This window comes from Heptranchias perlo, chromosome 41 (genome assembly GCF_035084215.1).
Source record: "Heptranchias perlo isolate sHepPer1 chromosome 41, sHepPer1.hap1, whole genome shotgun sequence".
NCBI lineage: Eukaryota > Metazoa > Chordata > Chondrichthyes > Hexanchiformes > Hexanchidae > Heptranchias > Heptranchias perlo.
The window spans coordinates 16220540-16240115 of NC_090365.1; the positions used below are offsets into that span (position 1 = coordinate 16220540).

Genomic DNA, 19576 nt, shown 5'->3' on the forward strand with positions numbered 1-19576 from the left:
TTTCAGCAAACCAAAGTCACTGCCTTCATTTGAATATATTTAAATGAGTGTCTGTTGGATCACCGAAAGGCCCAGAATGCAATTGGAAACTCGGCTGCATCGAGTTGGGCTGGAAGACCAGCAGGAATTTGTAGCACAAGAACCTGCTCTGATTTTAGGCCCCAGAGGCTGAAAATGGAGAGAGATTTCGGGCCATATATATCGTCCCTGTTCTTGGTACTTCTGAATCTCCGCTCATGTTAAAGATTCTAAGGTCACTATTGCTCAGGGTGCTGGGGCACCATTTCCTGTACAGTGCCTGGGTTATTTTGGAGTATCTGGACAGCGGGAGCACTGCTTCTCACGGCTTCCTCAACACACTGGGTCGTGAACCAATTGTGCATCTGCCTCTAACCCACTTGGGTTTCCCAGTTTATATTTGATTGAAGACTCCTACTAAAGTAACTTTCTTGTTCTTTCAGAGCAGACTCTCCCACTTCTTATGCTGACCTCAATACCTTTTTAGTTGACATGTTGTTGTGCAGAATTCAGACAGTGCTGAAGCAGGCTCTTTGGGCCGAGCTTTACTGAAGGTCTCGTTCCCTGACCTGCCTCTGGTGGAGGCAATGGGCCTGATCATACCTGTGCTCTGCTGATGTGGGGAGTCAGCAGTGATGAGCCTGGGCCAATTCCTGATCGGTGGGAATCTGCAAACAATGGCAGCAGGATGGCTTGTGTGACAGGAACACATCATGCCTGCTGCCCAGGAATGGGGTATTAAACTACAGTATCCAGGGCACAAGCTGAATGTCAAGAGTAGAAACCCTTGCAGTTCATGTATGGGTCATTCCTGTCTGCAGGAGCATGAAAGGTTATATAGGGGTCATCAAGGACACCTTGGACTTTTGACAATCCTGCTGTTTAGTGATGTAGGGCTCGGGCCCTGCTGCTCCCCAGATCCCTCCGGAGGGTGAAGTCAGTGCTTGCTTTGGCAAACGAAGCATCAGTCACCTGGTTTATCCAGCGACGCACTGCAAGCCAATTCTTGGAAAGGCACAAACATTCAAGGTGGTTACAACCTTGACTGCCATGCGCTGGAGCTTGGCTGTAGACCCACTGACAGTACGATGCATGGGTCCATCACTGCCTTCCCAATGAATTGACTTAGTGCAACTGCTGCTCTGTGAGATCCAGATATTTACCATGGGGCCAATATATTCGGCTGGCACGATAACAGGAGGAGGGGTAAGGACCCTACTCCAACGATGAGGCCACAGTTCCTTGGTATCCAAACGTGCTCCTTCTTCCTCTAAATGAGGGGTCCATTAGGACGAAGGCGATGGTGGAGGCACGGACTCCTCAGTTCCTGCCCCTAGTCCTGCTCTACTGCAACGGGAAGCTTTAAACCTTTTCTCGTCTCTGTGACCAAACATCGATCCTCTCGCTCTGTAGATGTTGGCGCCTGTCTGAGTATGTGAAGTGCTAAACAGACTATAGGCACAGCAGTAGTCCCAGTCCCATCACTTGTACTTCTTGAAATGGAACGTGTCGGAATGTCTGTGGGTTTCCCTGCGCCTGAAACAACCAGGTGTGCGTCTGAAACACAAATGGGGAAGGGGCCAGGGATAAGGGATGTGCCCCTTCTTCCTCTGCCTTGGTATAGGGGCACACAGACAAAACATGACATCTCAATCACTCTCCCTACTTTCTTCCCCAATGGTTTGAGGATCCTGTTTCCCATTATCACCAAACTAAAATGATTACATTGGGGCCAGGCGGACATTAGATTGATTGATTAGTTTAAATAATTATAGTGTTTTGCTTAAGCCCCGCCTTCTATCGTTTAAGCAGTTTGACTAGGCGGCTGAAGGAAAAAGGGATAGAGGGACTATTTGCTCGTATGGAGGGTGAATGCCGACATGGACTGGTGGGGCCGAATGGCCTGTATCCGTGTCGTAACTTCTATGTATTTCCATGTAACCAGATGTGATGTCACTGCATTCTTAGCCAAATGTTTGTTGCATTTTTTCCTCCTCTTCAAAACAGCGACTCTGAGGACTGTTAGCGGGGACCTGACAAACTCAGATCACATGGTTTGATGGACCGTTGTTCCCTTCATTCAGCCAAAGCCCCTCAACATGACAAGATATTACTCCTTCAGCTTCCACCTTTAAATCTTTGAGGAAGATCACAGGCATTTTGATAAATTACTAAAACTTCAGATTGTCCTCTGGAGGGACATCAGCTGCCACAATATCAGAAACCACATTTAAAATGAGTTACTTCACATTTCAATGCTGTGCTGTGATTCCAGTAAGCAGCAGTACCTATTAAACACTTATCACTGTCGGTGCTTTATATGGATGTTAAATAAACATCAAGTGTTACTTCAGAGGGTTCTTATTTGTAAAGAAGATTAAATCTGAAAGACATGATAGTGTCATTCTTTAATAAACAGAAAATGAGTGGTGTGGAAAAATCTCACATTCACTTATCCTTAAATCAGAATGAGGATGAAATCCAGAGTGTGGAACTGGGGTGTGGACGACGCAAAGCCCAACAATCTGACTGACTATGTTGGATTTGACCAGGACTTGGTCCCACACCATTAGGTCAGACAATTCCAGCCAACAGCTGGTTGGATTCATGAACATGTAACAATAGCTGAACTGTATTTTAATAGAAAATCTTCGCAAACCCATCCAAAAGACACACCCTGCAATTGTCCAACATTTGTTTAAATTGTGAAATTAAAAACATTAGTTGCTCAGGTTCAAGATGAAACAATTTCTACATCACCAACTGGGAATCCAAATATCTGATAGCAAGGCTCCAGTCTGCACGACAGAAAGACAATGGCATCTGACATCTCGTGTCCTCATTTCTTCTTTCCAAAGAGACTGAATCTTCGGTCACTATCTCGTTTGGGATTCCCTTCGTCAGTAGAGGAGGTAGTGGGGGGGATCTGGCCCCTTTGCTGGGCGATTTGTGCATGTTCTGCAATGGTTGTGGAAACGGTCTTGATCCAATCGTTCATCTCCTCCTAAAATGGAGCACATTGAAGAGGCAACAATTTGCAATCATTTAAATACATTTAATATATTTTATAAAACCATCATCACATAATAGCAGGTTTTTCATGTAATGTATACGCTATTAATTGTCCAGAGATAGCCCAATGTAGGGCAACCAGTGTCTCCAGAACTGGATAACTTTCATCATTGTACTGTCAGCGACTCCATTGTTACCTTCACTTCTTCCACCAATGTTTTTTCTTTCCTGTAACTGTTACACTGGCAGTGGCCATTATTCATGTGCTAGTTTCGGCAGAGACAGTCAGCAGGTTATTTGACCGTTGGGCATTCCCTCTGAGCTGGTCCCTGCCCACATCACACTTCACTTGTGGGGGAGTCCAAGACTTGGGGCCATCAATATAAAATAGTCACTAATAAATCCAATAGGGAATTCAGGAGAAACTTCTTTATCCAGAGAGTGGTTAGAATGTGGAACACGGTACCACAAGGAGTAGTTGAGGCAAATAGAAGAGATGTATTTAAGGGCAATCTAGATAATGACATGAAGGGGAAAGGAATAGAAGGGTATGCTGATAGGGTGAGATAAAGTAGGGAGGATGCTCGTGTGGAGCATAAATGCCGGCATATACTAGTTAGGCCGAATGGCCTGTTTCTGTGCGGTAGACCGCTGCTTTTTTTTGGACAGGAGGAGGTATACAGTGTGTTCCCCAGGGGTCAGTACTAGGACCACTGCTTTTTTTGATATATATTAATGACTTGGACTTGGGTGTACAGGGCACAATTTCAAAATTTGCAGATGACACAAAATTTGGAAGGGTAGTAAACAGTGAGGAGGATAGTGATAGACTTCAAGAGGAAGATTCTGAGGGGGCTTGACAGGGTAGAGGCTGAGAGGTTGTTTCCCCTGGCTGGACAGTCTAGAACCAGGGGGCAAAGTCTCAGGATAAGGGGCTGGCCATTTAAGACTGAGATGAGGAGGAATTTCTTCACTCAGAGGGTTGTGAATCTTTGGAATTCTCTACCCCAGAGGGCTGTGGACGCTGAATCATTGAGTATATTCAAGTCTGAGATAGATAGATTTTTGGACACTAGGGGAATCAGGGGATATGGGGATTGGGCAGGAAAGTGGAGTTGAGGTTGAAAATCAGCTATGCTCATATTGAATGGCGGAACAGGCTCGAGGAGCCTTGTGGCCTACTCCTGCTCCTATTTCTTATAAAACACTGGTTCGGCCACAACTGGAGTATTAGGTCCAGTTCTGGGCACCGCACTTTAAGAAGGATGTGAAGGCCTTAGAGAGGGTGCAGACAAGGTTTATTGGAATGGTTCCAGGGATGAGGGACTTCAGTTACATGGATAGACTGGAGAAGCTGGGATTGTTCTCCTCAGAGCAGAGAAGGTTAAGAGGAGATTTGATAGAATTGTTCAAAATCATGAAGGGCTTAGATAAAGTAAATAAAGAGAAACAGTTCCCATTGGTGGAAAGGTCGTGAACCAGACGACAAAGATTTAAGGTGATTGGCAAAAGAACCACAGGTGATATGAGTAAAAACCTTTTTACGCAGCGAGTTGTTATGATCTGGAATGCGCTGCCTGAAAGGGTGGTGGAAGCAGATTCAATCGTGGCTTTCAAAAAGGAATTGGATAAATACTTGAAGGGAAAAAATTTGCAGGACTACAGGATAAGAGCGGGGGGATGGGACTAACTGGATTGCTCTTACAAAGAGCTGGCATGGGCTCAATAGGCCGAATGGCCTCCTTCTGTACTGTAACCATTCTATGATTCTACGTAACCCGATGGATAATAATTAGAGCCGTTGAGACAAACTGCAGCCCGGCTGAGATCAGCTAACACAGCACAAACGGGGGATGGAACGTGGACCCTTCACTGCATCGACGTCCTGAGGGACAACTGTTTTCTGCCAAGTCCACACTCCATTCCTTGGAGAAATCTCTAAAGGGGTTGGTCCTTTTCTCTTCCATTTTCAATAGTCCTGCTCAACTTCCAACACTTATTTTACATATTTAATAATCTTTAGGAATCTTCTGAGGGATTTGGGACTGACTGCAGAATATAGAGTTAAGGACCTTCTCAACTCAGGAAAGAAAGTTTTGAATAATTGAATCTACAAGCTACATTTTCTGATACCCAGCAATGGGCTGACAATTTTCCGATGGATGCTGGGGAAATTGTTTCCTTCTGTGTCTACACACCCAGCTCTGCACAGAGATGGCATGAAATCTCATGGCATCAGGTCAAACATGGGCAAGGAAACCTCCTGCTGATTACCACCTACCGCCCTCCCTCAGCTGATGAATCAGTCCTCCTCCATGTTGAGCACCACTTGGAGGAAGCACTGAGTGTAGCAAGGGCACAAAATGTACTCTGGATGGGGGACTTCAATGTCCATCACCAAGAGCGGCTCAGTAGCACCACCACTGACCAAGCTGGCCTAGTCCTGAAGGACGTAGCTGTCAGACTGGGCATGCGGCAGGTGGTGAGCGAACCAAGGGAAAAACCGACTTGACCTCGTCCTCACCAATCTACCTGTCGCAGATGCATTGTCCATGACAGTATTGCTGGGGGGGGGCCACCATACAGTCCTTGTGGAGACGAAGTCCCGTCTTCGCACTGAGGACACCATCAAACGTGTTGTGTGGCACTACCACCATGGTAAATGGGATAGATTCAGACCAGATCTGGCAGCTCAAAACTGGGCATCCATGAGGCGCTGTGGACCATCTTCAGCAGCAGAATTGTATTCCAGCACAATCTGTAACCTCATGGCCCGGCATGTCCCTCACTCTACCATTACCAACAAGCCAAAGGATCAACCTTGGTTCAATGAGGTGTGTAGAAGAGCATGCCAGGAGCAGCACCAGGCGTACCTACAAATGAGGTGCCAACCTGGTGAAGCTACAACTCAGGACGACATGCATGCTAAACAGCGGAAGCAACATGCTATAGACAGAGCTAAGCGATTCCACAACCAACGAATCAGATCAAAGCTCTGCAGTCCTGCCACCTCCGGTCGTGAATGGTGGTGGACAATTAAACAACTAACGGGAGGAGGAGGCTCTGCAAACATCCCCATCCTCAACGATGGCAGAGTCCAGCACGTAAGTACTAAAGATAAGGCTGAAGCGTTTGCAACCATCTTCAGCCAGAAGTGCCGAGTGGATGATCCATCTCGGCCTCCTCCCGATATCCCCACCATCACAGAAGCCAGTCTTCAGCCAATTCGATTCACTCCACGTGATATCAAGAAACGGCTGAGTGCACTGGATACAGCAAAAGCTATGGGCCCCGACAACATCCTGGCTATAGTGCTGAAGACTTGTGCTCCAGAACTAGCCACGCCTCTAGCCAAGCTGTTCCAGTACAGCTACAACACTGGCATCTACCCGACAATATGGAAAGTTGCCCAGGTATGTCTGTCCACAAAAAGCAGGACAAATCCAATCCGGCCAATTACCGACCCATCAGTCTACTCTCAATCATCAGCCGATAGAAGGTGTCGTCAACAGTGCTATCAAGCGGCACTTACTCACCAATAACCTGCTCATCGATGCTCAGTTTGGGTTCCGCCAGGACCACTCGGCTCCAGACCTCATTACAGCCTTGGTCCAAACATGGACAAAAGAGCTGAATTCCAGAGGTGAAGTGAGAGTGACTGCCCTTGACATCAGGCAGCATTTGACCGAGTGTGGCACCAAGGAGCCCCAGTAAAATTGAAGTCAATGGGCATCAGGGGGAAAACTCTCCAGTGGCTGGAGTCATACCTAGCACAAAGGAAGATGGTAGTGGTTGTTGGAGGCCAATCATCTCAGCCCCAGGACATTGCTGCAGGAGTTCCTCAGGGCAGTGTCCTAGGCCCAACCATCTTCAGCTGCTTCATCAATGACCTACCCTCCATTATAAGGTCAGAAATGGGGATGTTCGCTGATGACTGCACAGTGTTCAGTTCCATTCGCAACTCCTCAGATAATGAAGCAGTCCGTGCCCGCATGCAGCAAGACCTGGACAACATTCAGGCTTGGGCTGGTAAGTGGCAAGTAACATTGGCGCCAACAACATTCAACGGTTGATGGTTGGGGTTTCAGCATTCATCGCCGAAACCCCAACCATCAACATCCTGGGGGTCACCATTGACCAGAAACTTAACTGGACCAGCCACATAAATACTGTGGCTACAAGAGCAGGTCAGAGAATGGGTATTCTGCGGCGAGTGACTCACCTCCTGACTCCCCAAAGCCTTTCCACCATCTACAAGGCACAAGTCAGGAGTGTGATGGAATACTCTCCACTTGCCTGGATGAGTGCAGCTCCAACAACACTCAAGAAGCTCGACACCATCCAGGACAAAGCAGCCTGCTTGATTGGCACCCTATCCACCACCCTAAACATTCACTCCCTTCATCACTGGCGCACCGTGGCTGCAGTGTGTACCATCCACAGGATGCACTTCAGCAACTCGCCAAGGCTTCTTCGACAGCACCTCCCAAACCCGCAACCCCTACCATCCAGAAGGACACGGGTAGCAGGCACATGGGAACAACACCACCTGCATGTTCCCCTCCAAGTCACACACCATCCCGACTTGGAAATATATCGGCCGTTCCTTCATCGTCGCTGGGTCAAAATCCTGGAACTCCCTTCCTAACAGCACTGTGGGAGAACCGTCACCACAAGGTCTGCAGCGGTTCAAGAAGGCGGCTCACCACCACCTTCTCAAGGGCAATTAGGGATGGGCAATAAATGCCGGCCTCGCCAGCGACGCCCACATCCCATGAACGAATTTTTAAAAAATCCCATTTTAGCCAACAAGGTGACCCCTGGTGCCCGGAGGCTGTGCTGTATGCTCTGCTTGTTAAAGATGTAAATCTGCGTAGGTCATATGAAGTAGCTGCGGCGTATAAAGTGGGCCCTGTGATGGAGGTCGGCCAAGGCCTAGGCCTGTGACACCATGATGGCTATAAGAGTGCGGGGGGGAGGAGGGGGGCTTGGGTTATGGGTGTGATGAAGCCCATTTCCCTCAGCGAGTGTGGAGATTGTGTGGGAACAGGTGCCGATCAGCATTAAAGCTGTTGACCTGTGGAATTGTGCAATCAATTTGTTGGTCAAAGCGGTGAAGCCAGCCTGCTGTAGACTGGAGCTCGTATCCCTGGGCCTGTGTTAGCCCTGCGGGAGAAGGGGTGAGCAGGAGGCTTCCTGGTTGAGGTGAATCACTGGGATCGTTCTATGCACTATTGATTGGTGAAGCTGCACCATGCAATGCTGTTAAGTTCCTGTAAGAAACCCAACAAAGCAAAATGCTGCAGATGCTGGAAATCTGAAACAAAAACAGAAATCACTGGAGAGCCTGGGCAGGTCAGGCAGTTCGAGTGTTGAGAGAACAACTCAATGTTCCGGGTGTGAAATACAGTCTCACAAAACTTCAATTAGACACAGGCGTAGATTTTCCTTCCCTGCCGTGCTTGGGCCAACAGTGTCAATGGAATCCCGGTCGTATTGAGGGCTGAGCCCCATTAACACAGGGCCATTGGGCTGTGGGCAGTCTGGCCAGTCTCTGGGCAGTCACAGGTAAATCAGAGGGGGTCCATTCTCAAGGTGGTGGGACAACCATACGGCAGCAGCTCAGATTGTTTTGTGTATCTTGGAGGAGTACCCCTGCTCTCCCTGGAGTTTGGTCTGGACCGCAGGTTGTCCATGGGTGGAGAGAGCAGATCACACGGTCCACTCACCGCAGGCCTAACACGGCATCAGGGTCTCACTGATCTCACAGCGAACGAGTCAAACAACTCAATAAACACTCTGTCTGTTTCAGGCATTCGCGAATCACCCTCACCACAGTAACCAATCCCGGGCTCCTCTCTCTCACCACAGTAACCAATCCCGGGCTCCTCTCCCTCCCCACAGTAACCAATCCCGGGCTCCTCTCCCTCGCCACAGTAACCAATCCCGGGCTCCTCTCCCTCACCACAGTAACCAATCCCGGGCTCCTCTCCCTCACCACAGTAACCAATCCCGGGCTCCTCTCCCTCCCCACAGTAACCAATCCCGGGCTCCTCTCCCTCACCACAGTAACCAATCCCGGGCTCCTCTCCCTCACCACAGTAACCAATCCTGGGCTCCTCTCCCTCACCACAGTAACCAATCCCGGGCTCCTCTCCCTCACCACAGTATCCAATCCCGGGTCTCCTCTCCCTCACCACAGTAACCAATCCCGGGCTCCTCTCCCTCACCACAGTAACCAATCCCAGGTCTCCTCTCCCTCACCACAGTAACCAATCCCGGGCTCCTCTCCCTCACCACAGTATCCAATCCCGGGTCTCCTCTCCCTCACCACAGTAACCAATCCCGGGCCACTCAGCACCGATCCCTCTCCTATCAGGTGCTTGGTGTTCTGATGTTTTTCACAGTATTTTAAGCAGTGTGATTTTCACTGTTCGGTTGCTGTTTTGACCCCTATCCCTGACGGTCAGACTGTGAGGCTCACCTCGTCCTTGGCCTGGAACAGGTACTCATTCCCATCACTCGTCCTGTCGCAAATAAAGCAAAATATTAAATGGAGAAGAAATGGTTCACAGCAAATATAGAATAAAACTGTTTCTTCAAAATCTCAGCATTCTGCCCTGTTATCTGCATAAATCGACTGGCGATTCCTAAAACTGATTATTTTAGTCGTTACACAATTAATGGGTGGGAAATATTTATCTTTCTGACGTAAGAAATGTGTTAAATTCCAACATTTTGAATGTGCAAATAGAAAAACATTTCAGCTCCTGGTGACTGTGACTGAGCGGCTGGACGGCACTCGCTCGTTCAAGTTATAGCAGTCGTGAGGAACAGGAGAGTTGCTGAATTAACCTTTTCTCCGGCTCAGTTTTGTTTTAACATAAGGCGCAGTCACGTAAACCTGTCTCAAACATATCTTTAATCCGAATCGTATCTTCCTGACACACTCACCTGATTTTAAATACAAACTTCTTCTTTTTATAATTGCTGGCGATTTCACAGGTGGATTCACTCAGGGTGATGAGTGGCTCTCCATTATAGGTCACTTCTGCTTTTTGACTCTTGGCATCTTTATAAAACCCCAGATCTCCTTTACTCACCACGCAGTACACATTAACCCAGGACCTGAACAGCAACAGAAGGGATAGTTACTTAAATTGCCCGCAGAGAGTGACACTGAGACACGGTGCAGTCAGGGAGTACTGGAACGGAATAAACCTATGAAATGTTCAGTCACTTAGAGGATAGATACATACATGTGCACAAACACACATAGAACTATATGCACATGCAAACATGCACACAAAAATATATTGCCCAATCATGCACACTAACACACATATATATATAGAAACATATAAATACACACAAAATTCATACACATCAAGATGCATAGAAATGTCATGTTTTAGGATTTCTGATTGTTTCACCACAGATTGATTTATTTTAAAATGCTACTTTTAAGTTAAATTTCGCTCTCAAGGGGTTAAATTCTCTGAACAGCAGTGCGGGGAGATATTTATTTGAGTCAGATAAACTAGTATGTTACTTCTCGCACACCACTCCAGCTTGGGACAATGAAGGTTGTTTAGTCTTGTTTGCGGGCCATCCAGACTCCTTGTGTTGGAAGGGTCCGATTTGTTTGAGAACAGTAGGTGGCTTCGACAGACCCTCCACCCAGGAGGTAGCAGCTGCTTAATTGGCAGACCCGCTGGCCAACCCCCAGACAAAAATATACTGCCGTTGATTGAGCTGCTGATTTCCTGTCCAGCAAGGAACAAAGAACAGAAACACGCCACATCAGGACCAAAGACAGGGCTGATCAGAAAGGTGAATAGTTTGGCATGTGAGGTGTTTTATTACATTCTTTGTTCTGAGGAATGATTCTGAAATTAATTCAAAGTGAGGCGAGAATTACTCTAAGTATTGTACAATACATCAATCTGTTGAATGACATTTCGCCCCATGCTAATCAGTCTGCCTTTCCGAAGATTAGAGAAATTCACAGTGAGATTACAACATCAAGGTACGATAAGAAAAGGGTTTCAGTGTTACGACCCTGAGTCACGTTATCGTATGGCTAGATAAACTCCTGATCGTAAGGGATGTGGGGTCCGCTTATGGGAGAGACTAGTGATGCTAAACCCGAGAGAATATCTAGGCAGACCCAAAATTCGTAACACATTCGTAACAAATATTCACACTTATATATGCACACAAATATGCATCAAAACATACAGAGACAAACATACATCAATATCAAGATACACGGACATAAACACAAATACACGTGCTTACCCATTTAGAAACATACATAGAGGTACAGATACACACACAGACTGCCATATACACAAACATATATACATATTGACATATATACACACACAAAAACACACAAATAGATGAACACAAATATACACATGAAAACCTACACTCATGCATATACACACTTAAATATACATACACACAAACATCATGGTGATACCAACACAAACATTTAATCTGCACCAATGCACTCACAGATATTACACATACGTATACACACAAACTACACACATATACAAAAATGCACACATGCTAAAATACACACAGATACAAAGGCACATACACAAACACTTACACAAACATACATACTCTCACATATACATACATTTAGACAAACATCCACGTATACACATGTAAAGGAACAAGAAATATGCACTTACACACAAACACAGATACATGCAAATGTACACCTTATGTACACAAACACACTGGGAGTGCAATGAGTGCTGTGGGAGAGGGTTAAAATTACCATGAAAGGGGAGAGAAGGGATAAAAAGGAAAGCAAAGGGCTAACGAGAGTAAGAAAGATAAAAGGGAAAGAAAAATGAGAAATAACAGGTCAGGAGCAGGAGAGATTAAAATGAAGATTATTGCCAAACAGAGGGAGGTTTGAGCTGTATGTACGTAAATGCACAAAGTATGAGTAAAATCGGTGAGCTAGAGGCATGAATTGTTATGAGGGCATTGATAAAATAGCACTAGCAAAGGCATAGGGTAGGACTGGGAGTCCGACAATTCTGGGTAGGAGGGTGGAGTCAGACCATTGGGAGGAAGGGTGGCAGTTTTGATGAAAGAATCCATGACATGAGCAGAACACAGGGTGGGGCCAAGGCGGAATCAGTTTGTTTGAAGCCAAGCAGCAGGAAGTTACTGTACTGTATATTACAGCCCTGTCAAACAGGAGAAAGGAGAGACAACTTGGAGAAAAATAATAGGTCCATAATCGTGGGTGAATTTAATTATCCAAATTAGATTAACAGTAATGTACATGTAAAAGAAGGGGAGGGGTTTTCACCATATCCAGGACTGCTTTCCAGTTCAGTACGTTTCAGTTCAACAGAGAACGAGGCCATGCTGGATCTAGTTCTAGGAAAGGAAGCTGAGAAAGTAGGTAAGGCAGCGATAGTGGAAGGTGAGAAACAGTGACCAAAACATAATTCGGTTCACTGTAAAGATTGAAGAGAGGGAACAGTGACATGTCAGTTAACTGTTTCCCATCATAAATTCTAATGTCCACATTTATAATGGAAACTGCCTATGTAAACTTGTCACACTGTAATTACAGCCTCCAGCCAGCATTGGTGCTGACGAGCTTCAGTTTTGTGTCTCCCAGCTCCTCAGGCTGTATTGAGATGAACTTCTGTTACTTGAACCAACTCTGATCCTCTGCTCCTCAAATTGTCATGAGCTTTGTTGTTTGGCTGTAAACAATATGATAAAATCAAATATTATAAGAAAAACTATGGACCGAAGGTATGATTTTAAAATGGGGCTTGATTTATGTTTGAACACACCGATCGAATTATACTCTGCTCTCAAACCCCACACCAGCAACTCGCTGTCCACATGCACTGGGAGATTGAATGGTAGAAAGAGTTTTCCAAACTCCTCGTCTATAAACATCTTCCCACTAGTGGGCAGTTATTTTGCTTTTAGGTGAAGACTGTTACCTGGCCATTTAAACATGGGGGCAGTTATCCGGCCCTTTAAATAGGGGGGCAGTTACCCAGTCTTTAAAATAGGGGGGGCAGTTACACGGCCCTTTAAATACACAGGCAGTTACACGGCCCTTTAAATACGGGACAATTACCCAGTCCTTTAAATAGGGGGTCAGTTACCCAGCCCTTTAAATACAGGACCATTTCCAAGTCCTTTAAATACAGGAGCCATTACACTGCCCTTAAAGTATGGGACAGACAGTTACCTGGCTATTTAAAGACAGGCAATTAGCCGTCCCTTTAAATACGGCAATTACACGGCCCTTTAAATACAGGTAGTAACCAGGTCCTTTAAATAGGCACAGTTATCCGACCATTTAAATTCAGGCAGTTACCTGGCCCTTTAAATACGGGACAGTTACCCGGTCCTTTAACTAAAAGGAAGTTTCCAGGTCCTTTAAATACTGAATGGTTGACCGGCCATTTAAATACAGGCAGTTATCCGCCCCTTTAAATACAGGAATTACACAGACATAGTTACCACGTCCTTTGACTACGGGGGGTAGTTACCCGTACCTTTAAATGTAGCTGAGAGTTACCCTGCCCTTTAAATAAGGACTGTTACCCGGCTGTTAAATGCGGGTACAGTAACCCCACCCATTAAATGTAGGCCATTACCTGGTCCTTTAAATAAAGGGAGTTACCCGGCCTGTAAATAGGGTCAGTTATCCAGCCCTTGAAATACTGGACAGTTGTCCGGCTCTTTAAATGCAAAGAATTTGACGGCCATTTAAATACAGGCAGTTACCATGTCCTTTAAATACGGGCAGTTACCTGGCCCTTAAAATATGGGGGCAGTTACCCGGTCTTTTAAATACAGGAGTTACCTGGCCCTTAAAATACGGGCAGTTACACAGCCTTTAAATACGGTAGTTACCTGGCCCTTCATATATGGGCAGTTACCTGGCCCTTTAAATATGGGACAGTTGCCCAGCCCTTAAATAGGGGACAGGAACTTGGCCCTTTAAATACAACGACAGTTACCCGGCCCTTTAAATACAACGACAGTTACCCGGCCCTTTAAATACAACGACAGTTACCCGGCCCTTTAAATACAACGACAGTTACCCGGCCCTTTAAATATGGGACCGTTATCCCAGCTATTTAAATACAGGCAGTAATCGGGCCTTTTAAATACGGGACAGTTGACTGGCTATTTAAACACAGGCAGTTATCCGCCCCTTTAAATACAGGAATTACACAGGCATAGTTACCATGTCCTTTAAATACGGGGGGTAGTTATCCGTCCCTTTAAATGTAGCTGAGAGTTACCCTGCCCTTTAAATATGGAACATTTACACAGCCCTTTAAGTATAGGAGCAGTATCCAGCCCTTTAAATTATTAAATACAAGGAATTACCCAGCCCTTCATATACGGGACAGTTACCTGGCCCTTTTAAATACAAGACAGTTAAATACAGACAATTACCGGCTCCTTCAAATACGGGACATTTACCCAGTCTTTTAAATATGGTACCCTTACCTGCCCCTTTAAATGCGGGACAGTTACCCGGCCCTTTAAATACAGGGACAGGTACCTGGTCCTTTAAATATGGGACCCTTACCCGGCCCTTTAAATGGGGACAGTTACCTGATCCTTCAGTGGAAGTAAAAATGGGGAGAGGTGTAAATCGTCCAATTTACAGTACCATACAAAATCAAATTTAACCCAAATGACACTGCACCAAATTTTTGCGTGATTTTGGCCCAGATTATGCTGGCATGGGGCATCGAGCATTGGTTAGGCTTGTTCGTGCAGTTTAGGTTTTAAAAACTTTTCCAAAAAAGTTACTGGAAGCGCAAGCTGATAACGGGGGAACAGGGTACCTGGGAGCAGAGGCAGCGGGAGTGCAGGAATTTTTGAAATGTGTTCAGGATAACTTTCTTAACCAGTACGTTTCCAGCTCAACGAGGAAGGAGGCATTGCTGGACTTGGTTCGAGGGAATGAGGCGGGCCAAGTGGAGCAAGTGTCAGTGCGGGGGAGCATTTAGGGAACAGCGATCATGGTATCATAAGGTTTAGAATAGCTATGGAAAAGGACACGGACCACTCTAAATAAAAATACTCAATTGGAGGAGGGCCAATTTAAATGGGATGAGAACGGATCTGGCCCGGGTAAATTGGAATCAAAGATTGGCAGGCAAAACTGTAATTGAACAGTGGGCGGCCTTTAAGGAGGAGATGATTCGGGTACAGTCTAGGCACATTCCCACGAGGCAGAAAGGTAGGGCAATTAAAGCCAGAGCTCACTGGATGACAAAAGAGATAGTGAGTAAGATGAAACAGAAAAAAGGGGCCTGTGACAGATGTCAGGTTGATAACACAAGTGAGAACCAGGCAGAATACGGAAAGTTCGGAGGGGAAGTGAAAAAGGAAATGAGGGGCAAAGAGAGATTTTGAGAATAGTCTGGCGGCCAACATAAAAGGGAATCTAAAAGTCTTCTACTGGCATGTAAACAGTAAATGGGTAGTAAGAGGAGGGGTGGGGCCGATTAGGGACCATAGAACCATAGAAAAGATACAGCACAGAAGGGGGCCATTCGGCCCATCGTGTCTGCACCGGCTCGAAGAACAACCAGGTGCCCATTCCAATCCCACCTTCCAGCACCCAGTCCGTAGCCCTGCAGCTTACAGCACTTTAGGTGCAGGTCCAGGTACTTTTTAAAAGAGTTGAGGGTCCTTGCCTCTACCACCAATTCGGGCAGCGAATTCCATACACCCACCACTCTCTGGGTAAAAAAGATTTTCCTCATGTCCCCTCTAATCCTTCACCAATCAGCTTAAATCCATGTCCTCCAGTTCTTGAACTCTCCGCTAGGGGAAACAGGTACTTCCTGTGTACTCTATCTGGGTCCCTCATAATTTTGTACACCTCAATCAAGTCTCCCCTCAGCCTCCTCTGCTCCAAGGAAAACAACCCCAGCCTATCCAATCTCTCCTCGTAGCTGCAATTTTCAAGCCCTGGCAACATTCTTGTAAATCTTCTCGGCACTCTCTCCAGAGCAATTACGTCCTTCCTGTAATGTGGTGACCAGAACTGCGCACAATACTCCAGCTGTGGCCTTACCAGCGTTTTATACAGTTCCATCATTACATCCCTGCTTTTGTATTCGACCATAAAGGTCTATGATTCTTTTAAACTCTCCTCCACAGCACTAGTGAACCTCCCCGCGAGGACATTGGTCCCAGCTCTGTTGAGGTGCAACCCGTTCGGCCTGTACAGGTCCCACCTCCCCCAGAACTGGTCCCAATGCCCCAGGAATCGAAAGCCTTCCCTCCTGCACCATCTCTCCAGCCACGCATTGATCTGCTCTATCCTCCTATTTCTATACTCCCTAGCATGTGGCACTGGAGTACTCCAGAGATTACTACCTTTGAGGTCCTGCTTAATTATCTGTTTCCTAACTCCCTAAAATCTTCCTACAGGACCTCATCCCTCTTTCTACCTATGACATTGGTACCGATATGGTCCATGACCTCTGGCTGCTCACCCACCCCCTTCAGAATGTTCTGCAGCCGCTCAGTGACATCGTTGACTCTGGCACCAGGGAGGCAACACCATCCTGGACTCACATCTGCAGCTGCAGAAACGCCTGCCCGTTCCCCTAACTATTGAATCCCCCGCTTGAAACAAATTATCTGGTCATTTATCTCATTGCTGTTTGTGGGACCTTGCTGTGCGCAAATTGGCTGCCGCGTTTCCTATATTACAACAGTGTTTACACTTCAAAAAGTACTTCATTGGCTGTAATGCACTTTGGGACGTCCTGAGGTGGTGAAAGGCTCTGTATAAAAAATGCAAATAAAGCACTGGGGTTCACACTTCAGGAGGAAAAGAATTCAAAAACAGGGAAGTTATGGTAAACCTTGGTTAGACCAAACTTAGAATACTGTGGACAGTTCTGGTCACAAGAAGGATCTCGAGGCACTGGAGAAGGTGAATAAAAGATTTACAAGCATGATACCAGAACTGAGAGGCGATAACTATCAGGAAAGACTGCACAGGTCTCTGGAAAAGAGAAAGCTGAGGGGTGACCTGACAGAGGTCTTTAAAATATGAAAAGGTTTGATAGGGTAGACACGGAGACATTTCCACTTGTGGGAAGACCAAAACTAGGGGACATAAATATAAGATAGTCACTAATACATTCACTCAGGAATTCAGGAGAAACTTCTTTACCCAGAAAGTGGTGAGAATGTGGAACTTGGTACTACAGGGAATGGTTGAGGCAAATAGCACAGATGCATTTAAGGGGAAGCTAGAAAAAGACATGAGGGAGAGAGGAGTAGGAGGTTATGCTGATAGGGTGAGATGAAGCTTGTGTGGAGTATAAACCCAGTTGGGATGAATGGCCTGTTTCTGTGCTGTAATTCAATGGCCCAGGTTCTGCTGGTGGGGCGTCCAGCGGCGTTCTCCGTTAGTTTGACTTCTTTGTACACATTCAGGTTGCTGGGTGTGTGAGCTAATAACGGTGCAGTGAGGGGCTCAGGGCATCTGGGACCTCAGTGAACAACGGCACAAACAGGGTAAGCTCCTTAACCAATGAATTGAAAGGATTGAGAAATAAACAGCGGAAGGACTGAGAAGGAAGTGCAGATTAGAGAGGGCGAATTCAATGTCAAATCAGGGACAGAAACAGAAATAAAGAGAGGGAAAGACAGATTGGATTAAGAGAGAGAAAAAATATAGAGGCAGAAAGGAAAAGGAAAAAAATTAAAAACATAAAATTTGACATTCTTAAAACAATTCACAACCTGAAGGAATGAGACTCCACACTTTTAATCATTCACTTTCTGGGCCAGAGAGGTTGATTAGTAGTCATTAACAATTATTACATGATTAAAAGGGTATTTACGCTGATAAATACTGGATTTAACTTTCTGTGGTGAGTTTAATGGGCAATTAATGTGCAAATGCAGCAACTTGATGGAAGTTATGGGGAGGTTAAGGACGAGACTCCGTTATTAAAGCACAAATCATTCAGCAACTTGTGGCGATTTGCAATTTACGGGGTCTCTCGTCCTTGCTACAAGTTGCTGGCCGTTTTGCACATTAATAACAGTGTGTGTCGTTCACAGGCCGATAGTTCTTTCAGCAAAATCTGGGCCAATGTAATTCCATGCTGCCCCTCGGTGACATCATCTGCAAACATGGGGTCAGCTTCTGATACAAACCTCACCTCACGACCTCTCCACTGCCAGGATTGGATGAGCCACAATTTCGTCCAGTTAAACATTAGGAAGACTGAAGCCACAAACTCTGTTCCCGAGCCACCAACTCCATCCCGCTTCCTGGCAAATGTTCCAGACTGTTTGAAACCTTGGCGTCCAATTCGATCCTGAGTTACACTGACGGTAACCAGTTTTACAGACTGTGCTGCACTGACAGTAACCAGGATTATAGACTGTGCTACACTGACAGTAACCAGGATTACAAACTGTGCTACACGGACAGTAACCAGGATTATAGACTGAACTACACGGACAGTAACCAGGATTATAGACTGTGCTACACTGACAGTAACCAGGATTATAGACTGTGCTACACTGACAGTAACCAGGATTACAAACTGTGCTACACGGACAGTAACCAGGATTATAGACTGAACTACACTGACAGTAACCAGGATTACAGACTGTGCGACACGGACAGTAACCAGGATTACAGACTGTGCGACACTGACAGTAACCAGGATTACAGACTGTGCTAAACCGGCAGTAACCAGGATTACAGACAGTGCTACACCGGCAGTAACCAGGATTACAGACTGTGCTACACTGACAGCAACCAGGATTACAGACTGTGCTACACTGACAGTAACCAGGATTATAGACTGCGCTACACGGACAGTAACCAGGATTACAGACTGTGCTACACTGACAGTAACCAGGATTACAGACTGTGCTACACTGACAGCAACCAGGATTACAGACTGTGCTACACTGACAGCAACCAGGATTACAGACTGTGCTACACTGACAGTAACCAGGATTACAGACTGTGCTACACGGACAGTAACCAGGATTATAGACTGTGCTACACGGACAGTAACCAGGATTACACACTGTGCTACACTGACAGTAACCAGGATTACAGACTGTGCTAGACTGACAGGAACCAGGATTACACACTGTGCTACACGGACAGTAACCAGGATTACAGACTGTGCTACACTGGCAGCAACCAGGATTACAGACTGTGCTACACTGACAGTAACCAGGATTACACACTGTGCTACACTGACAGTAACCAGGATTACACACTGTGCTAAACCGGCCATAACCAGGATTACAGACTGTGCTAAACCGGCCATAACCAGGATTACAGACTGTGCTACACCGGCAGTAACCAGGATTACAGACTGTGCTACACCGATAGTAACCAGGATTATAGACTGTGCTACACTGACAGTAACCAGGATTACACACTGTGCTACACTGACAGTAACCAGGATTACACACTGTGCCACACTGACAGTAACCAGGATTACACACTGTG

At 46.1% G+C, this 19576-nt stretch overlaps 1 protein-coding gene across 1 annotated transcript in view; it reads right to left on the reverse strand.

Annotated features, from left to right (window-relative positions):
- Nucleotides 1-2414: 2414 nt before the first annotated feature.
- LOC137306094 (spectrin beta chain, non-erythrocytic 1-like) overlaps nt 2415-19576 on the reverse strand; it is a 321761-nt gene continuing 304599 nt past the window's right edge. Inside the window, exons 34-36 of the mRNA XM_067975159.1 lie at nt 9985-10158; nt 9515-9557; nt 2415-3022 (exon numbers count right to left, since the gene is read on the reverse strand). Of these exons, the coding sequence (XP_067831260.1) occupies nt 2858-3022; nt 9515-9557; nt 9985-10158 (382 nt within the window). The 3' untranslated portion in view covers nt 2415-2857. The remainder of the gene's footprint in view (nt 3023-9514; nt 9558-9984; nt 10159-19576) is intronic.